Raw genomic sequence first — 20,341 nt, forward strand, 5'->3', positions numbered from 1 at the left:
TGCATAAGGATTGGGAGGGAGGCCAGCTCCCAAGGCTGCTCCTTCCTGCCTCAGAGCAGAAGCAGACAACTACGGCTTTCTACTGATTAGTAAGTGCTCTGTGCTCCAGGTGGGGCTGAGCCTGGGCTGCCAGGTCCAGTAGGCACAAGTGTGCCAGCAGATGGTGACCATGTGGAGTGATGACTGGAGGGAGTCCTCCCTCCCTGAGCACCAGCTGCCATGTGGCCCAGCTCTGCCCCAGGCTGGTGCCCTGCACCTTGGGGTTCTCAGCACACATTTGCTCTGAGGAGCTGCTTCCCAGGGTGAGGTTCTGGTAGGGACACCACTTAGAACCAGAAAAGAAGTGAGGGACACTTTAGGGACTTCTCACTCTGGTTGGGGGATAGAGAGAGGCTGTGGTGCTGACTGGTTATAGTAATCAAGACCATTCGTGAGCTGAGGGTGGGCGGTGTTTCTGTCCATTCAAGTGGTTCCCCAGGATGCCAGGCTTTGGAGTCCCAGCTGGGATAGAATTGGGTCCTGAGGGCCTGACAGTGTTGGCTCTCCTGGTACCACTGGCACCCACCTGAGGCCAGACACTCAGTAAGCATGCTCTTGCTAAAGGCAAACTGAATGCTACCTGGAAAGGTCCTTGTGAAGCTAGCCGGTGGGGTTTCCTATAAGCCTGCACAGGAAGACGATGTGGGGTGGGTACATAATGACCATACCCAGCCCCTGGTCCCAGGAACAGGATTAGGAAGGAAACCCAACAGAGGGGCTTGGATGGGCAGCTAACAGAAGTCGGGAATTTCCGGGATGCCCACACCCTGCTTGGTAGCCCTTCAGGAAGAGGTGGGAACTGCTGTGAGTGGATAGGGCTGGGTAAGCCCAGGAATTCCAACAAGCAAGTTGAGAATCCCAAATCCCAAGCTTCATTGTGAAAACTGCTTCCTGGAATCACGCCTTAACTCCTGGAAATGCTTATTAGTCCGGTTCTCCTCGTTTGACATGTATTGTGCCTGCTGTATCAGATCATCACCCGAAAAACTGGTTCACCTCTTGGTGGATATCAAGCCAAAAGACACGACCAAGCCAAAGAGCAGGAGAAGGAAGGGTTTATTACTTGGCAGCAAGTAAGGAGAGTACCAGGGATCTTTCCCAAAGCAGTGTCTCCCTGAACATCAAAATTGGGGAAGTTTTTTGTTTTTTTCTTTTCTTATTCAATATTATTTTCACTTTATTACTCAAGAATATTTCTGAGCTGGATAGTGTGGCAGAACCCCTATCAGATTTGTCAGTGAAAAGAGGCAAGAGGAAATGTAATTCTGCAGGCAATATAATATAGATACAGTTTTAAAGAAAAAGGGCAAAGAAAATGTAAATGTGGTCTGTCTTCTTACCTATATAGAAGGTAGGCACAGGAGTAAATTATTTTTTATGTTACATTTATTTCTAAAGGTTTATAAGATATGATTTTAAAATGGGTGTATTTTATGGTTTCTATATTAATTGATACAGACATAGCAAAATACCTATGTGTATAAACTATTTGGCCAGTATCTGCTCACTTCATACCTTTAAGAAAGAGAATATAAGGTTATTTGCAATAATAATTAACTAGTTAATAATGTAAAGCAAGCTAAGTTTTTTTTTTTTTTGTGGTACGTGGGCCTCTCACTGTTGTGGCCTCTCCTGTTGCGGAGCACAGGCTCCGGACGCGCAGGCTCAGTGGTCATGGCTCACGGGCCTAGCCGCTCCGCGGCATGTGGGATCTTCCCGGACCGGGGCATGAACCCATGTCCCCTGCATCGGCAGGCGGACTCTCAACCACTGCGCCACCAGGGAAGCCCAAGCTAAGATAATTTTTAAAGAATGTTGACCTGAAAAAGTGTAATGATTCTCAGTGTAGGCGTTCCTGTGTGGGACAAATTATGTGTGAATTACAATACAGTTTAAAAGTACACATGCATATAACTATCCTCTAAAGAGCCTTATAATTTTTGAAGATAAATCTACCACATTTCTGAATAATGTGTTTCAGTCCATAATAATCATCAAAAAACGATCAAGGCTGCCTTCCACATAAGGCGCCCTCTGCTGGACAATATGGGGAAATGAAGAGCTCCGTCAAAATGACACTTTGCCATATGCATTGTGAGATTATGCTGCACAGAAAAGAAGTTCAATTCCTAAGTGATGTTACACTGTATTGAACAAATATAGAGAATTCAACAATCAATTCAACAATAAAATTCCCTCAAAAATTGAGGAAGTTTTGGGCTTCCCTGGTGGCGCAGTGGTTAAGAATCTGCTTGCCAATGCAGGGGACACAGGTTCGAGCCCTGGTCCGGGAAGATCCCACATGCTGCGGAGCAGCTAAGCCCGTACACCACAACTACTGAACCTGCGCTCTAGAGCTCGTGAGCCACGACTACTGAGCCCATGCGCCGCATCTCCTGAAGCCCGTGCGCTCTAGAGCCCGTGCTCTGCAACAAGAGAAGCCACCGCAGTGAGAAGCCCGCACACTGCAAACGAAGAGTAGGCCCCGCTCGCCGCAACTAGAGAAAGCCTGCACGCAGCAACGAGGACCCAACACAGGCAAAAATCGTAAACAAAAATAAATAAATTTATTTTTTTTTTAAATTGGGGAAATTTTAAGATAATATCACATGCATATTCATGAAGGGGCTTGGGCAGTGTATGCATATTCATAAAGGGACCAGAGCAAAGGAGAAATCAGCATAGAATTGGGGCACAGATCGATAGAGTCCAAGCATTAGTTGGAAGTCACAAGGGTCAGAAAAGGTCCATATCATCATCCCTTAGGTTCCATTTGATCTGTTGGTTGAGCACTTCAGGCCAATCTTTACCATTGAAACAGAACTGGGAGTCTTTACAAATATATATTATCTTTGTTATTATTACTTCTCTTACTTGATAATAGGGAATAATTTGTTCCCGCATTCTTTTCTTCCTTTAAGATAATTACTGAGACCTGCTCAAGGACAAGCGCTGTGACCAGGCTTAGATCACAAAATGTCTGTGGCCAAAAATGGCTTCTCTTATGTCAAGAAAGCCATGCCTGATTCTTTCTCCAGGGACCCCCTACCCTCTCTGCTAACAAGATGGCCAGGCTGGGTCAGGAAGAAAGGTCCTCCAGAGCAGCCCTGTTTGCAGCCTGGTTCCCACTGCTGCTTCTGCCCTGCTAGGGTCAGGAGCCAGGCTTGTGCTCAGTCCCCTCATGCAGACTTGTTTCTGGCCCCTTGTAGGTGTGTCAGAGACTAAGGATCAACCTCTTTGAGCTAGGACTGGTAACCCGTGCTCATTGCAGAAATGCTCACATTGTTCTCTTGATGGGAAGGGGAGTGGACAGTGAGGACACTGCAGAGCAGACCCTCACCCAGGGTCACTCTTCAAGCCCTGGCAGTCTTCATAAGTGGGCTCAATGGGGCTTATTTCACCTGGGGCTCAGGGCCTATCAGCTGGCTTGGGACTGGACATTCTACACACAGCCCAGTTTACAGTTGGGCTCAGCGAGGGGAGGGACTTGTCCAGACTCACAGCCAGGATGGAGCAAAGGCAGCAGATGCCACAGTACTCATACCTTCTTTCCTGCCCAGTGAGTGCTAGGATCTGCCATGGCCGAGGAGGAAGGGGCCTTCTTGTTCAGGGCTCAGAGGCATGGCATAAGGACCCAGCTCTCCTCCTAGCCCACCTTGTCCTGCCCTGGGCTTTCGTCATGGCCACCCCTGCACCTGCAGCACCCCTCATCCTTCCAGGCACTGATCCGATGCACATTTTCTCCTCTGCACCTGGCTTAGGGATGGGCCCCTTCAACGTACACGTAATAGTTTTTCTATAGTGAGCCACAGAAAGTGGATGCCAGGTGATGACGAGGTGCTGGCCCAGACTAGGGGTCAGCAAACTGCTGCCTGAGGGCCATATTTGGCTTTCAGTCTGGTCTTGTAAATAACATTTTACTCATTTTTGCCTCTGTTGTCTACGGCTGCTTTCACACCACAGCATCAGAGTTGAGGGTCCTTGCAACACACCCCATGCCTGTGTGACGGTTAATTTTGTGTGTCAACTTGGTTGGACTAAGGGATGCCCAGATAGCTGGTGAAACATCATTTCTGGATGTGTCTGTGAACATGTTTCTGGAAGAGATTAGCATTGATTCAGTAGATGCCTCCTCAAGTGTGGGCAGGCATCATCCAATCCATTGGGGGACTGATTGGAACAGAATGTGGAGGAAAGGTCAGTTCACTCTCTGCTTGAGCTAAGATGTCCACCTTCTGCCCTCAGGCACCGATGCTGCTAGTTCTCTGGGCTTTGTACTCAGACTGATTACGCCACAGGTCTACAACTTGCAAACAGTAGATTGTGTGACTTCTCAGCCTCCATAACTGCCTAAGCCAACTCCTATAATAAGTCTCCTCTTATGTATATCTACATATATTCTCTTGCTTTCATTTCTCTGGGCATCCCTGACTAATACAGATTTTGGTGCTGAGAGTATGGAGCTGTTTCAGCTCTCTTCCTGTTTGACTCCCTGTTCCCTCCCTCCTGTCCTTGTGTCTGCCCTGGATGCCCCACCCAGAGAGCCTGTGTGGCAGCCGGGGCTTCTCTGGAGGGACCTTCTGTGTCCGAGGGGTCCTGAGGTCTGTGCCCTGATCCAGGCAAGTTAGGGAGAGGCGGATGGGGCCTTTTACCTGGAAAGTCCACAGACTCCCTGTGGACACCAGGCTCTTGGTCCCTGTCCAGTCGCTGACCCCCGTGTGGGCCATGTGGGCCTCACACCCATGGACTGAAGGCAGAAGCCCCAGCGTCATGCTAGCCTGCTTCAGCTTTCCCATTTAGCTGTGCTCCAGTACAACTTTAGCTGTAGAATGAGGCTTGGACCAGACATGGGCCACAGTGTGCTGACCTCCATTCTTCTCATCAGGTGGAAGAGGCAGGAGGGGGGCTGTTTGTCTACTGGTGGGTCCCAGCCCTTGGTGGAAGCAGAGGTTTGGTTTGTTGCATGAATGTCCTCATGGGAGTCTGCTCCCTGCCAAGACCCCACCCTCATAAACAGTTGATGGTCCACTAGTTGTCACCCTCCCTGCACTCACTCCATCCCCTCTGTGTCCTGCTCTCTGGGTGCCCTGTGCTCTGGACCATGCGGCCCTCGATGCCTCACTGCCAACACACCGAGATTGGTGGCTGCACTGGACAGCAAGGTGGGGCCACCCAGAGCCTGAACTTCGTGACAGGAGCTCATCCTCTCTTGTCTCTAAGGGCTCCCGCAGTGAGACTTCAGGCTTGAGGGAGGGAGGGTCAGGGTGGTACCGGTCTCGTTTACCAAGGTGTGCAAGTGCCCTGGTCTCTGAGCCCTCACCACTGTTGCCACTCCACAGAAACTAGGCAGCATGCTAAGTTACTTGGGGAAGCCTCCAGGCCTGACTCCCATCCCCACCCAGCCCCTCTGCTCCCCACTTGGGTCTTCCTGCCCAGGCTGTCCCTGTGGTCTCTGAGACTCTCAACTCCTCCACTCTCAGAAAGTGGCTCCTGATACTTCCCAGAGAGCCTGGGATCTCCTGCCTGGCATGTGCTCACACCGTTCCCCGGGCTTTGGCCCCTCTTCCCATCACATTTGGCTTTGAAATCTTACCCCTGGAACCCTGCAGCTCCCCTTCCTGGGCTGAAGCTTGCCCTTGGCCCCCTCCCCATTTGACACATGCAGCCTCCCCCACCATGTCTGATTCTGGCTCCAGGTGTCCACATAAATGTGGATGTACTTGAAGCAAGGCCCAGCGTGACCTCACAACTGAGCTCACTGGACCTGGGAAGCTTCGGAGCAGTGGGCAGGGTATGGGCTGCAATCCTGTGTCAGGAACAGCGTCAGCCGGCTCGCAGCTGGAGCAGCCCTGAGGGGACATCACAAAGGCACTACCACCGCCGCCTCAGAGTCAAAACAGGCACGCTGTGGTTCAGGAGGTCGTTGCCTTTCTTCCCCAGAGTGGCCAGGGAATTTTGTGGACAGACCTAGGATAGAGGCCAAAGCTGGGCCCCTGAGCTGCCCAGAAACTTTTGGAGGCCCTCCAATAGGCACCGGCCTGGGAAGTGTGCAGTGAGGCGAGGACAAGCATATCCGCAGCTGGACACCCCAATCACATGGTAAATGGTGCTGCTCTGAGCGCTTCCTGGGATAGGGAGGCAGGTTTTGAGATAGACTCAAGCCTGCACATGATGGTGCAAGGTGGGAGTAAGGATGCTTTGGTCAGAAGAAATTCAGACAGGTGGGCTGAGTGACCAGGGGCATAGATAGTCTCCACTTCTCCCAACTTCAACCTCCTGTCCTGTGAGCTGGGGCAGTGAGCATAAGGGTGAGGTCTCCAGGTTGATGCTTCAAAGACATCCAGGTTTTTGTCTTAGCTTTATTGAAGTATAAGTGAAATACAATAAATTGCATATATTTAAAGTATTCAGTTTGGTAAGTTTTCATATAGGTGTATACTCATGAGGTCCACAGTGTGATCGAGATAATGAAGGTATTCATCATCCCCACGTTTCCTCATCCCCATTTGTAATTTCTTTCCTCCTCATCCCCAGGCGACCATGACATATACATTTGTTTGCACTTTCTAGTTTTAAATAAATGGAATCATACAACACATACGATTTTTTTTTTTGGTCTGGCGTAATTTTTAGGTGTACCTTTGTTAACGTGCATATCAATAGCTATTCCTTTTTGATTGCTGAGGAGCATTCCATTGTGTGGCTGCTCCACACTTTTTTTTTTTCCCCCTACACTTTAAAAAATCTATTTTCCTATTGATGATCATTGGGTTGTTTTGAGTTTTTTGTTTTGTTTTGGCTGTTACAGATATACACATTCCTATATGAGTCTTTGTATAGACAATATGCTTTCATTGCTCTTGGGTAAATACCTAAGAGTGGATGGCTATGCCATATGTCAGATGTATGCTTAACTTTTTAGAAATCTGCCAGATTCTTTGCCAAAGTGGTTGAACCATTTTACTCTCCCCATCAGCAGTGTAGGAGAGTACTAATTGCTCCACCCTCATGCCAACCTTGATAGGGTCAGGCTTTTTTTTTTTTTTTTTTTTTTGCAGTACGTGGGCCTCTCACTGTTGTGGCCTCTCCCGTCGTGGAGCACAGGCTCCAGACGCACAGGCCCAGCGTCCATGGCTCACAGGCCCAGCCGCTCACAGGCCCAGCCGCTCCGCGGCACGTGGGATCTTCCCGGACCAGGGCACGAACCCGTGTCCCCTGCATCGGCAGGCAGACTCTCAACCACTGTGCCACCAGGGAAGCCCCTCTTCTGCCCATTTTTTATTGGGTTATTTTTCTTACTGAGTTTTGAGAGTTCTTATATTCTGGGTACAAATCCTTTATCAAATGTCTGATTTGCAAACATTTTTTTCCCAGTCTATGACTTGTCATTCTCTTAACTTGCCTAACAGCATAAATTTGTAGTTTTGGAGTCCAGATTACCAGTTTTCTCCTTCTGTGGGTCATGTCCAAAGTCACCAACATTTTATCTTGTTTTCCCCTGGAAGTCTTATATTTTCAATGTTTGAGCCTATGATCCATTTTAAATTACTTTTCATATATGCTGTAAGGTATGGATTGTAGCTCATTTTTTTATATAAGGATATTCATTTATTCCATCATCATTTGTTAAAAGATTATCCCTTCTTCACCAAATTGCCTTTGTACCTTTGTCAAGTCAGTTGGCCATACGTATGGGTCTATTTCTCGATTCTCTGTTCTGTTCAGTACCTCTGTTTGTCCATCTTTATGCCAATAGTATGCTCTCTTAATTACTATAGCTTTATAATATTGAAATCAGTTAATGTTAGTCCTACTCCTTTGTTGTTCTTTTTCAAAGTCATTTTGATTGTTCTAGGTCCTTTGAATTTCCATAGGAATTTTAGAATGAGATGTTCAATTTCTACCAAAACAAATACTGGGATTTTGATTGGCATTGTGATGAATTAAAAGATCCACTTGTGGAGAATTGACATCTTAACAATATTGAGTCTTTTGGCCCATGAATAGGTATATCTCTCCATGATTTAAATTTCTCTCAGCAATATTCTGTAGCTTTTAATGTATAGAGGTCTTGCACATCTTCTGTCAGATTTAAGCATAAGCATTTAATATTTTTAATGCTATTGTAAATAACATTTAAAATTTTTTCACTTTCTGATTGTTCAATCCTAGCATATAGAAATAAGCTTGATTTTTGTATATTAATCTTGTGTCTTGCAGCCTAGCTGAACTCACTTATTAGTTCTAGTGGCTTCTTTGTAGAATTCTTTGGATTTTCTATACAGACTGTTGTGTGATGTGTAAATAAAGACAGTTTTACTTCCTCCTTTCCAATCTAGATGCCTTTGGTTTTTCTTGTTTCATTGCACTGTAGGCTGGGAACTCCAGTGCAAGGTTGAACAGAACCAGGGAGACTCAGTTTTTCGTCATTAAATATTAGCTGACAGGTGTTTGGAAGATGCCCTTTATCAGGTTGAGGATGCTCCCTTCTGTTTGCTAAGAGTGCTTATCAGGGATGAATGTCGAATTTTGTCAGGTTTTCCTGCATCTTTTGAGATGATCCCATAGATTTTCTTTTTTTGTCTTAATATACTGAATTACATTGTTTTTTTCCTAGTGATTGCTAAGCAACACTACATTCTTTGGATAAACCCCTCTGGATCATGGTTCCTTATCCTTTTTATATATTGGTAGATTTTTTTTGTTTTGTTTTGTTTTGTTTTTGTTTTTCGCGGTACGTGGGCCTCTCACTGTTGTGGCCTCTCCCGTTGCGGAGCACAGGCTCCGGATGTGCAGGCTCAGCGGCCATGGCTCACGGGCCCATCCGCTCCGCGGCATGTGGGATCTTCCCGGACTGGGGCACGAACCCGTGTCCCCTGCATTGTCAGGCGGACTCTCAACCACTGCGCCGCCAGGGAAGCCCTATTGGTAGATTTTTGTACTGTCTTTGGTTTTGGTTACAGGGTAATGCTGGTCTCATAAAATTAGGTGGAAAATATTCCCTGCTTTTCAGTTTTCTGAAAGAATCTGTGTACAGTTGGATTTATGTTGTTCTTAAATGTTTGGTAGAATTCACCAGTGAAGCCATCTGAGCCCAGAATGTTCTCTTTGGGGATTTTAACTACACATTCAATTGCTTTAGTACATATAGGACTATTCAGATAATCTATTTCTTCTTGAGTGGGCTTTGGTAGTTTTTGTCTTTCAAGGAATTTGTCCATTTCATCTAAGTTGTCATGTTTGTTGGCATAAAGCTGCTCATGACATTCCCTTATTATGCTTTTTAATGTTTGTGGTGCTCCTTACCCCTACCCCAGTTATTCTGGCTAGAGATTTATCAATTTGATTAATCTTTTCAAAGCACTTGCTTTTGAATTAATTTATTTTATCTATATTTTTTCTATTTCATTCGTTTCTACTCTGATCATTATTACTTCCTTTTTTTCTTTGAATTTCATGTGCTCTTCTAGTTTTTTTTCTGTTTTTACTTTTCATTGAGGAAAAACATACAAAGCACAAAGCATAAGTGTGAACTTCCAGATGCTAAACACACCCATATAACAAGCACCCAGATCAAGAATCAGAACATCTCCAGCCCCAGAAGCCTCTTTCAAGGGCCCTCCCCCAACCCAACGGTCACCACTGCCCTAATACCAGCAGAGATTAGTTTTACTTATTCTTGGAACTGTATATATAAATGGAATCATACAGTATATCTCTTTTGTGTCTGGCTTCTTTCACCCAATATTATATGAGATTCGTCTCTGTTGTCTAAATAGCAGTAATTCACTCATTTTCATTTCTGTGTGGTATTTCATCATGTGACTATATCATAATTTTTCCTTCTGTTGACAAAACTTGGGAACTTTCTGGGTTTTTTGTAAATAATGCTCCTATAAACACGCAGGGTCAGAGAACAGGTGTGTGCTTAGTGTTAGTAGATAATAGTTTTCCTAAGTGGTTGTACCAGTTACACTCCCACCACCAGAGGATAAGAGGTCATGAGGGCTTTAGGCAGGGCATAACAATATGTGTCCTAGTCCACCATCCTGCTATCCAGTGTTTGTTGAGCAACAACAAACAGTGAATACACAAGCACACAGCTGAAAAGAGAGACAGTTCTGACTGGGGCTGGCTGAACTCTCATCACATACCATGTGGGCCCAAAGACTAGCCGTAAACAAGAAACAGCTCCTCCCTAAGTAATACACAGTCTATAAGGAGGGTTTAAAACCATGCTCCCAGTGGGGTTTATAGGGTCTGTGTTTAGTACAGAATTTGTGTCTGGGACATAGAGGTGAGGAACATGGCAGCCACCAAGCAGGACTTGAAGGCCTTCATCCCTCGGTCTGTAGAAGGCCCAGAGAACATTTGGGCTAAGGCCTGGAGGAGTGTTGTCTGGAGAAGACGAAGCATGCATGGTGAGCTGGGGTGAACGTGGGGCTCTTAGGAGCTTTGCACCTGGGGCCTAGGCTCTTAGCCTTGTGAGCCTCAGTCGTCTCATCTGTTAAAAGGGCTTAACCCCACAGGGCTTTTAGCTGTACCTTGAGCTTTGTGTCCATTACCTGGTCTAGTTTTTAAGATGGAAGTGAGGTTATTGATTGGATTGGTGTTTGGTTTTGTTTTTTGGGGTTTTTTTTCCTGTAACATACTCATTTAGTGCTATAAATATCCTCCTAAGTCCTTGCTATAGTGACATCCCACAAATTATCACATTCATTTCATTTTCATTTAGTTAAAAATACTTTCTAGTTTCACTTTTGATTTCTTCTTTGACCCATGTGTTGGTTACGTGCCAAATATAATATTTGAGGATTTTCTAGAGAGCTTTACATTATTGATTTCTCATTTAATTCCCTGTGGTTAGAGCAAATTCTCTGTATGGCCTGAATCCTTTTGGGGCATGTTTAATGGCCCAGAATATGGTTTGTCTGGGTAAATGTGTCATTGAAAAGAATGTGTGTGCTGCTGCTGTCGGGTGGGAGATTCTACACATGCCAATTAGGTCAACCTAGTTAATAGTGTTGTTCATGTCTTCTGTGTCCTTACTGATGTTCTGTCTACTTGTCCTATGAAATCTTGAGAGAAATATGAGGAGTTGGATGTTGAACTCTCCCAACTATAATTTTGGATTTATCTATTTCTCCTTGCAGTTCTATCAGTTCTTTTTAAATTCTATAGTTACTCTGATGTTTTTTTTAAGTTATCCTTTCTTTTTATGTATGTATGTATGTATGTATTTATGTATGTATGTATGTATGTATGGCTGGCTGTGTTGGGTCTTCATTTCTGTGCGATGGCTTTCTCCAGTTGTGGCAAGCGGGGGCCACTCTTCATCACGGTGCGCAGGCCTCTCACTATTGCGGCCTCTCTTGTTGTGGAGCACAGGCTCCAGACACGCAGGCTCAGTAGTTGCGGCTCACGGGCCTAGTTGCTCCGCGGCATGTGGGATCTTCCCAGACCAGGGCTCGAACCCCCTGTCCCCTGCATTGGCAGGCAGATTCTCAACCACTGCGCCACCCGGGAAGCCCAGGTCTATCAGTTTTTGCTTCATAGAATTGTAAGGTTCTTTTTGTGACTTAGACTCCTTTTTTTGGCTGTGTTGGGTCTTTGTTGCTGCACGCAGGCTTTCTCTAGTTGTGGCGAGCGGGGGCTGCTCTTTGTTGCGGTGCATGGGCTTCTCATTGCAGTGGCTTCTCTTGTTGCAGAGCACGGGGTCTAGGAGCGTGGACTTCAGTAGTTGTAGCACGTGGGCTCGGTAGTTGTGGCTCACGGGTTCCAGAGAGCAGGCTCAGTAGTTGAGTTGCTCCACGGCATGTGGGGTCTTCCCGGACCAGGGATCGAACCCGTGTCCCCTGCATTGGCAGGCAGATTCTTAACCACTGCGCCACCAGGGAAGTCCCTAGACTCCTTATTATTATGAAATGACCCTCTTTGTTGCTGGTGATATTCTTTGCTTTGAAATCGACTTTATCTGATATTAATAGAGCCATTTCAGCTTTTTTTTTTTTTTTATTAATTAATTAATTTATTTTTGCTGTGTTGGGTCTTCGTTTCTGTGCGAGGGCTTTCTCTGATTGTGGCGAGCGGGGGCCGCTCTTCATCACAGTGTGCGGGCTTCTCACTATCGCGGCCTCTCTTGTTGCGGAGCACAGGCTCCAGACGCGCAGGCTCAGCAGTTGTGGCTCACGGGCCTAGTCGCTCCGTGGCATGTGGGATCCTCCCAGACCAGGGCTCGAACCCATGTCCCCTGCATTAGCAGGCAGATTCTCAACCACTGCGCCACCAGGGAAGCCCCTCAGCTTTCTTTTGATAAGTGTTAGCATGGTTTATCTTTTCTCATTCTTTAACTTCTTTGAACAACTTTAACGGCTTTATTTATTAATATAATTCACTTACCATACAATTCACTCATGTAAAATGTATGGTTCATTGGCTTTTATATTCAAAGTTGTGCATCTATCACCACAACCAATTTTAGCACATTTTCATTAGCCCCAAAAGATACCCCTTTAACTGTCACCCACTCCAACCTCCCAACTCCACCCCCCGCCGTGGGCAACCGTTGATATGCTTTCCATCTCTATAGGTTTGCCTGTTTTGGACATTTCATATAAATGGAATCATAAAATATGTGGCCCTTTGTGACTAGCTCTTTTCACATAGCAGAATATTTTCAAGGTTCATATATGTCGTACCGTGTATCAGTAATTCATTTCTTTTTATTACCAAATAATACGCTATTGTATGGATAGACCACATTTTATTTATCCCTTCATCAATTGCTGGACATTTGGGTTGTTTCCACTTACTGGCTGTTATGAACATTTGTGTACAAGTTTTAGTGTGGATATATATTTTCTTTTTTTTTTTTTTGAGTCTATACCTAGGAGTGGAATTGCAGAATCATATGGTAATTCTGTGTTTAACTTTCTGAGGATCTGCCAGGCTGTTTTCCAGAACAGCTGCACCATTTTTCATTCCCACTAGCAATGTATGAGGGCTCCAGTTTTTCCATACCTTCACCAGCACTTGTTATTTTTCTTTTTTTTTTTTAATTTTATTTTTCAATTATATCCATCCTAGTGGGTGTGAGGTGCTATCTATTGTGGTTTTGACTTGCATTTCCCTAATGTCTGCTGATGTTGAGCATCTTTTTATGAGCTGATTGCCTTTTTTTTTATATGCTCTGGATACTAGACCCTTATCAAATGCAAAATTTAAAAATATTTTCTACTGTTGTATAGGTTGTTTTTTCACTTAATAGTGTCCTTTAATACACAGATTTTTAAATTTTTATGAAGTACAATTTATCTATTTTTTTCTTTTGTTACTCACGCTTTTGGTGTCACATGGAAGAACCCATTGCCAACAAGGTCATGAGGATTTATCCCTATTTTCTTCTGAGAGTTGTAGTTTTAGGTCTTCCATTTAGGTCTCTGATCCATTTTGAGTTAATTGTTATATATGATGTAAGGAAGAGATCCAGCTTCATTCTTTTGCATGTGGATTTCCATGTGTCCTAGCACCATTTGTTGAAAAACTATTCTTTCATCACTGAATTATTTTTGCACCCTTCTCAAAAATCAATTGACCACATATGTGAGTGTTTATTTCTGGACTCTTCTGTTCTGTTGGTCTATATTGTCTATCCTTATGCCAGTACCACACTGTTTTGATCACTGTAGCCTTATATTAAGTTTTGAAATCTTAAGTTTGAGAATTTCAAAACTTAATATGAGTCCTCCCACTGTGTTTTTTTTTCAATATTGTTTTAGCTGTACTGGGCCCCTTTCAGTTCTGTATAAATTTTCATTTCTGCCAAAAAAGGTCATTGGAATTTTGATAGAGATTGCATTGAATCTCTTAATTATCTTTTAAAGGGATTTACATAAGAAGAAGAACAAGTCTTTTATATTTACTCACGTAGTCACCATTTCTGGTGCTTTTAACTCCTTGTAAATCTAGATTTCCATCTGGTATTGTTTTTCTTCTTCTGAAGGATTTTATTTAGCACTTTGTAATGCATATCTGCTGGTGGTGAATTCTTACAGATTTTGTATGTCTGGAGTCTTTATTTCACCTCTATTTTTGAACAGTTCTCACTGGGTATGGAGCTACAGTTAATAAGTTTTTTGTTTTGTTTTTTCAAGATGTTGCTCCTCTGTCTCCAGGCTTGTCAGAGAAATCCTGTGTCATCCTTATGCTTCCTTCTCTATAAGTACTGTGTCCTTTTTCCTCTGGCTGATTTTAGTTTTTTTTTTTTTCCTGCATCACTGGTTTTAAACAAGTCTGTGATATGTTTAGTGCAGTTTTCTTCTTGTGCTTGGAGGTTGATGAGCTGCTAAGATTTGTGGATTTATAGTTTCCATCAAATTTGGAAAAATTTCAGTCATTATTTCTTGAAGTTTTTTTTTATCCTCATCTCTTCCTCTCCCGTAGGGACTCTTAACTACCCGTGTGTTGGGCTCCTTGCAGTTATCCCACAGCTCGCTCACACTGTGTTTGGTGTTTTAGTCTTTTTTTTGTCTATGTGTTTTATTTTGTGTAGTCTTATTGCTGTTTCTTCAAGTTTACTAATCTGTGTTGTGCAGTTTTCCGTTAGTCCCATCCAGTGCCCCTTTCATCTCACACCTTGCAATTCCATCTCCTCTATCTTTGGTTGCTGCTTGGCATGGCTCAGTGTTCCTGAGCCTGTAGAAATCAGTCCTGCCCCGTCTCCCGGCTCTGTCACTGTGTCACTCTGTCCTCTCCTTTCCTCGTGGACTGGCTTCTCTGCCCCTTTGCAGGCCCAGCCACCAGTGATTGGGTGCCAGGTTCTGGGTTTCACTGTGTTAGGAGATGGTGCGGTTGTTCCTGTGTGTGTTCATGTGCTTTATTCTGGGATATAGTTTGATCCTTTCAGGTTTTGCCCTTAAGCTTTGTTGGTCGGGACCAGAGAGCATTTCCCCAGCTCCACTTTGCCCTGACCTGCAAGGGCTCTACCTGCTGCCTGTGGGTTAGGGCTTCCCTCTTGCTGGTAGGAACAAGTGCTGCTTACAGCCTCTGTCCCTATGGGTGGCCGTTTCCTGGCTTCGGTGGCTTCCTCACAGGCTTGCACTGACTGTCCCCTGCGAGGACTGAGGGCCCCTCTGTTCAAAGGTCTACTGCCTTCACTGCCTTGTCCACTCACTGTCTTCCAGTACCATCTCCTTCTCTCAGTCCTGCCAGGCCTCAGTTTCTTTCTGCACGGTGGCTGAAGTTCCTTCCTGGAGGAGTGGGGGGTGTCACGGAGCTTACCTGTGCCCTGCCTCTCACTATCTGGTGTTCAGTGACTTGAAAACTATTGCTTAGTCACATAAACTTCCCAGTTGTTTTTAGTTTTCCACATGGGAGGGAGATCCAGACTCTGAGTGTCTTGTCTTGGCAGGGAGGTGTAAGTCTCCAGCTCCATTGTCTTTGAAAAGCTGCCTGGGTGCTCATGGGCCCCAGGCTGGGAGCTGGGTGGAGGTGAAGATTCAGGCCAAGGTGTGAGTGAGTGTGTGTGTGTGTGTGTGTGTGTGTGTGTGTGTGTGTGTGTGTGTGTGTGTGTGTGTGTACACGCGCATGCGTGTTTAGCCATCCCACCTCAGGATAGCCTCTGAGGATGACATGGTGCCTCAGGAGATGTTGGTGCTCCAACTCGAGATTCAAGGGTGTGTTCTGCTCTGTTTACCCCGTTAGGCTTGTCTGGAGGTTTGGAGAGACACCCATGACCTGGCTGATACTTTCCAGTACACCTGCCCCATGGGTTGGGTTCTTCCTGCACTTCTGGCAAGTTCTGGTTCGCCCAGGGCTGGTGTGCAGCTGGGGGTTGGGGCTGCCACCCAGGATATGGCAGGTCCTATGTAGACACAGATTTATGCTTTAGTCTTTCCCTGGGACCAGGATGGAAGAGGTGGAGGACAGCAACAGAAATCATAGAGCTGAGCTGACTTGATTTAAAAAGGAGTCTGTGTCTTCACAGAGCAGGTTGTCAGTGGCTGAGAGCAGATGAACAAGACTCACTCTTGGGAGGGAGAGCAGTTACCCTGACCATACCCTACCCTACTTTATTTAGCCAGTCCCCTGCCGACAGAGAAACAAGACACTTTCTACATTTTGATTTTTTATATTACAAACAGTCCTGCTCAGTAACATCCTTATACATGGCGTTGCACGTTTTCCCAGTTGTTTTCTTGGACTAAATTCCTGGACTTCATATTAAATAATAAGTGAATGAAAATGTTTCTCTTTCTCTCAAGAGATAAAGGCATCATTTTCTTTGCTCTTTAGGAGCCCTCTCTTTTATTTTTCTTCTGTGAGCCAGGAGCCCTGTAAAGAGACAAGGTCTCCCCTCAGAGGTCTGCATGGGGTGGCCAGTGGGAAGGGAGCCCCTGGGGAGGACACACACTACAGGCCTATGTGGGTCACGTCCTGGCTACTGTGATGGTGCGGGTGAGAGGGAAAGAGAAGCAAAAGTGCTTACTAGGGGCCGTGACACCTGGGGGGACACGGCACGATGGCAGGTCCGAGCCAGCCGGGACCTGGGGCGTGGACTTGGGCAGGCCAGCACCAATCCTGGTTGTACTTGCCCATGGGGGCTCCTCCCTGAGCCAGCCACATGCTCCTTTGCCTCTTACAGCCCAAAGCTCCTGCTGGGTCTGCGGATGGTGGGTCCTCTCTCCTCTGGTATTTTTATCTCTGTTCTCAGGCCCTGGACAGGTGGGCAGGGTCTCCTGACTAGGACACACATGGGGACCTGTTGGCTGATTCTGAGTGTTCTGGTTCACACTCCTGTCCCCTCACTTGTGCCAGGCTTGGGCTTCCGCCTTCCCAGGCCTCCCCAGGCACAGGTGTCTCCCAGGATGAGTGAATCAGGATCAGGCAGGGGAAGGGCACTTCCCTGAGTCTCGGTTTCCATATCTGGAGGGAGACCTCAGACCCACCCTGGTTCTGGGGGCTTCCCTTCCTGGCCCCGAAGTGGGGCCAATCTGCTGATGGGGGCCACACTGGCAGAGATGGTGGCTGGGGCTTCCTATCCCTGCCTCGCCCCAGTTCCTCCAGCCCGTCCCTCTATCCCATCCCACCAGGGCTCCTCATTAGCTCCACTCCAGCTCGTCTGTAACCTCACAGCCCTCGTGTAGCCCTTAGGTATCTTGCTCCTCCTGTGTCCCCTTCTTCCCCCACGTGTCTGGCCACAGGGTTGCCTCCAGGCTCCCTCTCAAGAGCATCTCATCTCCTGCAGGCATTTGGACAGGCCCACACGAACCATAAGAAGGTGGCTGCAGACGGCGAGAGCCGGGAGGAGAGTCTGATCCAGGAGTCAGCTTCCAAGGAGCAGTACTATGTGCGCAAGGTGCTGGAGCTGCAGACAGAGCTGAAGCAGCTGCGCAACGTGCTTGCCAACACGCAGTCAGAGAACGAGCGCCTGGCCTCAGTGGCCCAGGAGCTGAAGGAGGTAAGCAGCAGAACTAGGGTGGGCTGCTTGACTGTGGGTGGGTGGGAAAACAAGCCAGTGCTTCCTGGGGGCAAGGCCACCCACAAGTTGTTCCACTCCCAGCCCAGTTTTATGTGGTTCATGGTGGTCCAGGAAGGGCTGAGGGTGGCAGGATCCCAGCTCTGCCCTTGGGCTGATGTGAATCCTGGGTTCCTCATGTGAACAACAGAATTATAGTGTCCACCTGCCAGCTCATGACAACAAAATCAGAAGGGACCACCACAGATAGCTCCTAGGATCAGCTCGGCCACTGACAGGGGCCTGGCCATGAGAGGCCTGGGCCGGTGGAGAGGGGAGGGCAGGCATCTAGTGCCCTCTGAGAGAGGTGGGAGGGTGGACCACCATTCGCAAGATGGGGTGGGACAGCATCAGGGGAGCAGCAGAAGTCTACGTGAGCTGCAGTCCTGGCTGTGGCCTTGAGGGGGGGTCCCTGGTTGTTAGAGCCCACAAGTTCTCATTAGGAAGGGCAAGAGGCCTTGTTCTGGGCTGTGGGAAGACCCACTCTCTGGCCTCTATTCTCCTGGGTTGGGGCGGGGAGGGGGGAGCAGTGACAAGTGACCAGAACAGCAGATGGTTCTGAGCGGTGGGCAGCTCTGAGGTCGACACCTCAGATGTGAGGATGTATGACAGTCAAGGTCCCACAGGGCTGGGAGGGGACACTGGCAAGGTTTGGGGCAGAGCCCAGGATCCGGCAACAGTGGGGAGTAGTCACCCACCCTGGTTTGGGATCAGAGATCACCAAGGCTTGTGGGCCTGGGAGGAACTTGGCTGGATCCAGGGGGAGTGCATGATCTCATTTCCTCCCACAGGAGCATTCTAGTCAGGGTGGGGAGAAGGGGCCATTGGAGCTGTAGATTTGACCACCCAAGTTAGAGACTAGACTCTTTGCTGGCTAAGCACCCTTTTCCGGAAGAGCCAGTAGAGGTGCTCTGCCCAGCCCAGACTCATTCTGCTCCTTCCCCCTTCTAGAGGGGGCAGTCAGGAGCGTGGCGGGGGACTTGCTGACTACTGGCTTTGGTGTCAGGAAATGAGCTCAGCCAGTCCCACACACTGCTATTAAAGAACAGGTCTGGTTGGGCCAGGATTCCTGCTGTTTCTGTTAGTGCTTCAGGAGGAAGCCTTCCACTCCCCACCCCCATACACCCTCAGTTCATCTTTCTCCTGAGGCCCCACCTGTGCCCCTGATCACTGTAGGAGCTCTGTAGGATCACTGTGGAGCCATGCCAGGTTCTTGGTTGGAGTGGAGGCTCTCCATCACTGCCTACTCAGACTAGAGCCCTGGTCAGTGTCCCCATGATTGCTGGCTCTGTCTGTACTCCGCGCCCATCCCACTCAAGTTACTCTTCTGCTGGTCCTGGCCCTGCTGCTCCTGCCTGAGCTGCTCTGCTGAGCTCCTCCATGGCCGTCCCCCATCCTACAGGAGGCTTGCGCCAAGGCTCGGGCCTGGCTGAGGAGGCTGGATCATGAGGACACAACACCAAGCACTGTCCCTGATAAGCACCAACCTGTACCTGTCTTGGTGTGACCCAGCCGAGGAGGCTTTGCACAGTCGCCATAGGAGATGCCCCTTCCACAGAAGGTCATTTCCCTCCCTGTGCCTGGTCCTGCTTCCGTCCATGTTCAGTGACTGATGGGCCAGCTGTGCTGTGCCCTCTGACCCCCACCCCCATCCCCATCCTTCCACCCTGCGATAACTGGCTTAGGGGTTCAATCCCCCATGCCCAACTCTCCAAGAGGAACTTGTGGCCTCCATCATGTGACACGTGTAGCAAACATGCTCAGCATGTGAGACAGTTCCAGCTACCCCATAACTTGTCCTCTCAGTGACGCTGTGGGCATCCACTTACTTCCCCCATCTCACAAATTGGGAAGCCAAGGTGCAGAAGGTTTGGCTGCATGCCTAAAGTCAGTGGGTCCTGACCTCTGCACTGTGAATGGACGGGCCCTGTCGACTTCTGTCCTGGGACATGGCCTTGGGCCCCATTTTGCAGATGGAGAAGCAGAGACCCAAGGAGCTGGGCACAGCCACAGCTGGCTGGAGGCAGAGTCAGGTCCTTGGCACATGCCAAGGCCTTCCACGGATTTGCCTTGGGAATGGAGGAGTGAGGGCTTCCTGGCGAAGCAGGACTGTGAGTTGTGGAGGGGTCAGCAGCATCTGCCCAGTGGGACCCCCCACTAGGAAAAATCTTTCTGTCCCATTGGACCCTGGCCTTGCTTTCCTGGTGGACTCTGCACATGTCAGGCCCTGCACAGGCCCAGGAGTAAGTGACAAAGATGTCCCAGCAGAAGTTATGTCGGCTGTCATCTCCCCTGTCCTGGCTAGGAGCCAGGAAAAGGCTTATTTCCTGCTGTGGTGGCATCTGGGCCACCAGGAGCTGCTGGAAGAAAGCAAGGTGTTTGGCCACAAAGTGAGGTGGTGGGTATTGGGTGAGGGGCAGCAGCCCCGTGCTCCAGCGTGGAGTGGACAGGCTTGGACAGAAGGACACGTGGCTCCAGAGCCAGGGCATGGAGTTGTCACATGGGCAGACAACCCAGAGGTTGCTAATCATCCAAATTCCTCGCTTACTAATTCTGCCTTCCACCCAGCCCTGGTATACAGCTCAGTCTGGTTTTCTACCGCCTTACAGCAAGGACCGCCTTTCCACTGTTTCTTGTTCCCTCCTAAGGCCTTACTGGGAGCACTTCTAACTACCATTCGTACCTCTTCTAGTGTTATTTTGTGATGGTATATGCATTCCCTAAGGCAGCTGAAGATTTCTCTGTGACTCTTCTCTGAGCCTCACCAGAGTCACCTGAAACAATTAC

The 20,341-nt window shown here is 47.6% G+C and overlaps 1 protein-coding gene across 2 annotated transcripts in view; it reads left to right on the forward strand.

The window, feature by feature from the left end:
• Window positions 1–20,341, forward strand: part of BICD2 (BICD cargo adaptor 2) — a gene marked incomplete at its 3' end in the record, with an annotated part of 53,794 nt that overhangs the window by 21,308 nt on the left and 12,145 nt on the right. For both annotated transcript variants that reach the window (XM_082656492.1, XM_082656491.1), the window contains exon 2: window positions 17,285–17,497. In XM_082656492.1, the coding sequence (XP_082512618.1) occupies window positions 17,285–17,497 (213 nt within the window). The remainder of the gene's footprint in view (window positions 1–17,284; window positions 17,498–20,341) is intronic.

The sequence above is a fragment of the Grampus griseus genome (assembly GCF_964374135.1).
Source record: "Grampus griseus genome assembly, chromosome: 6".
NCBI lineage: Eukaryota > Metazoa > Chordata > Mammalia > Artiodactyla > Delphinidae > Grampus > Grampus griseus.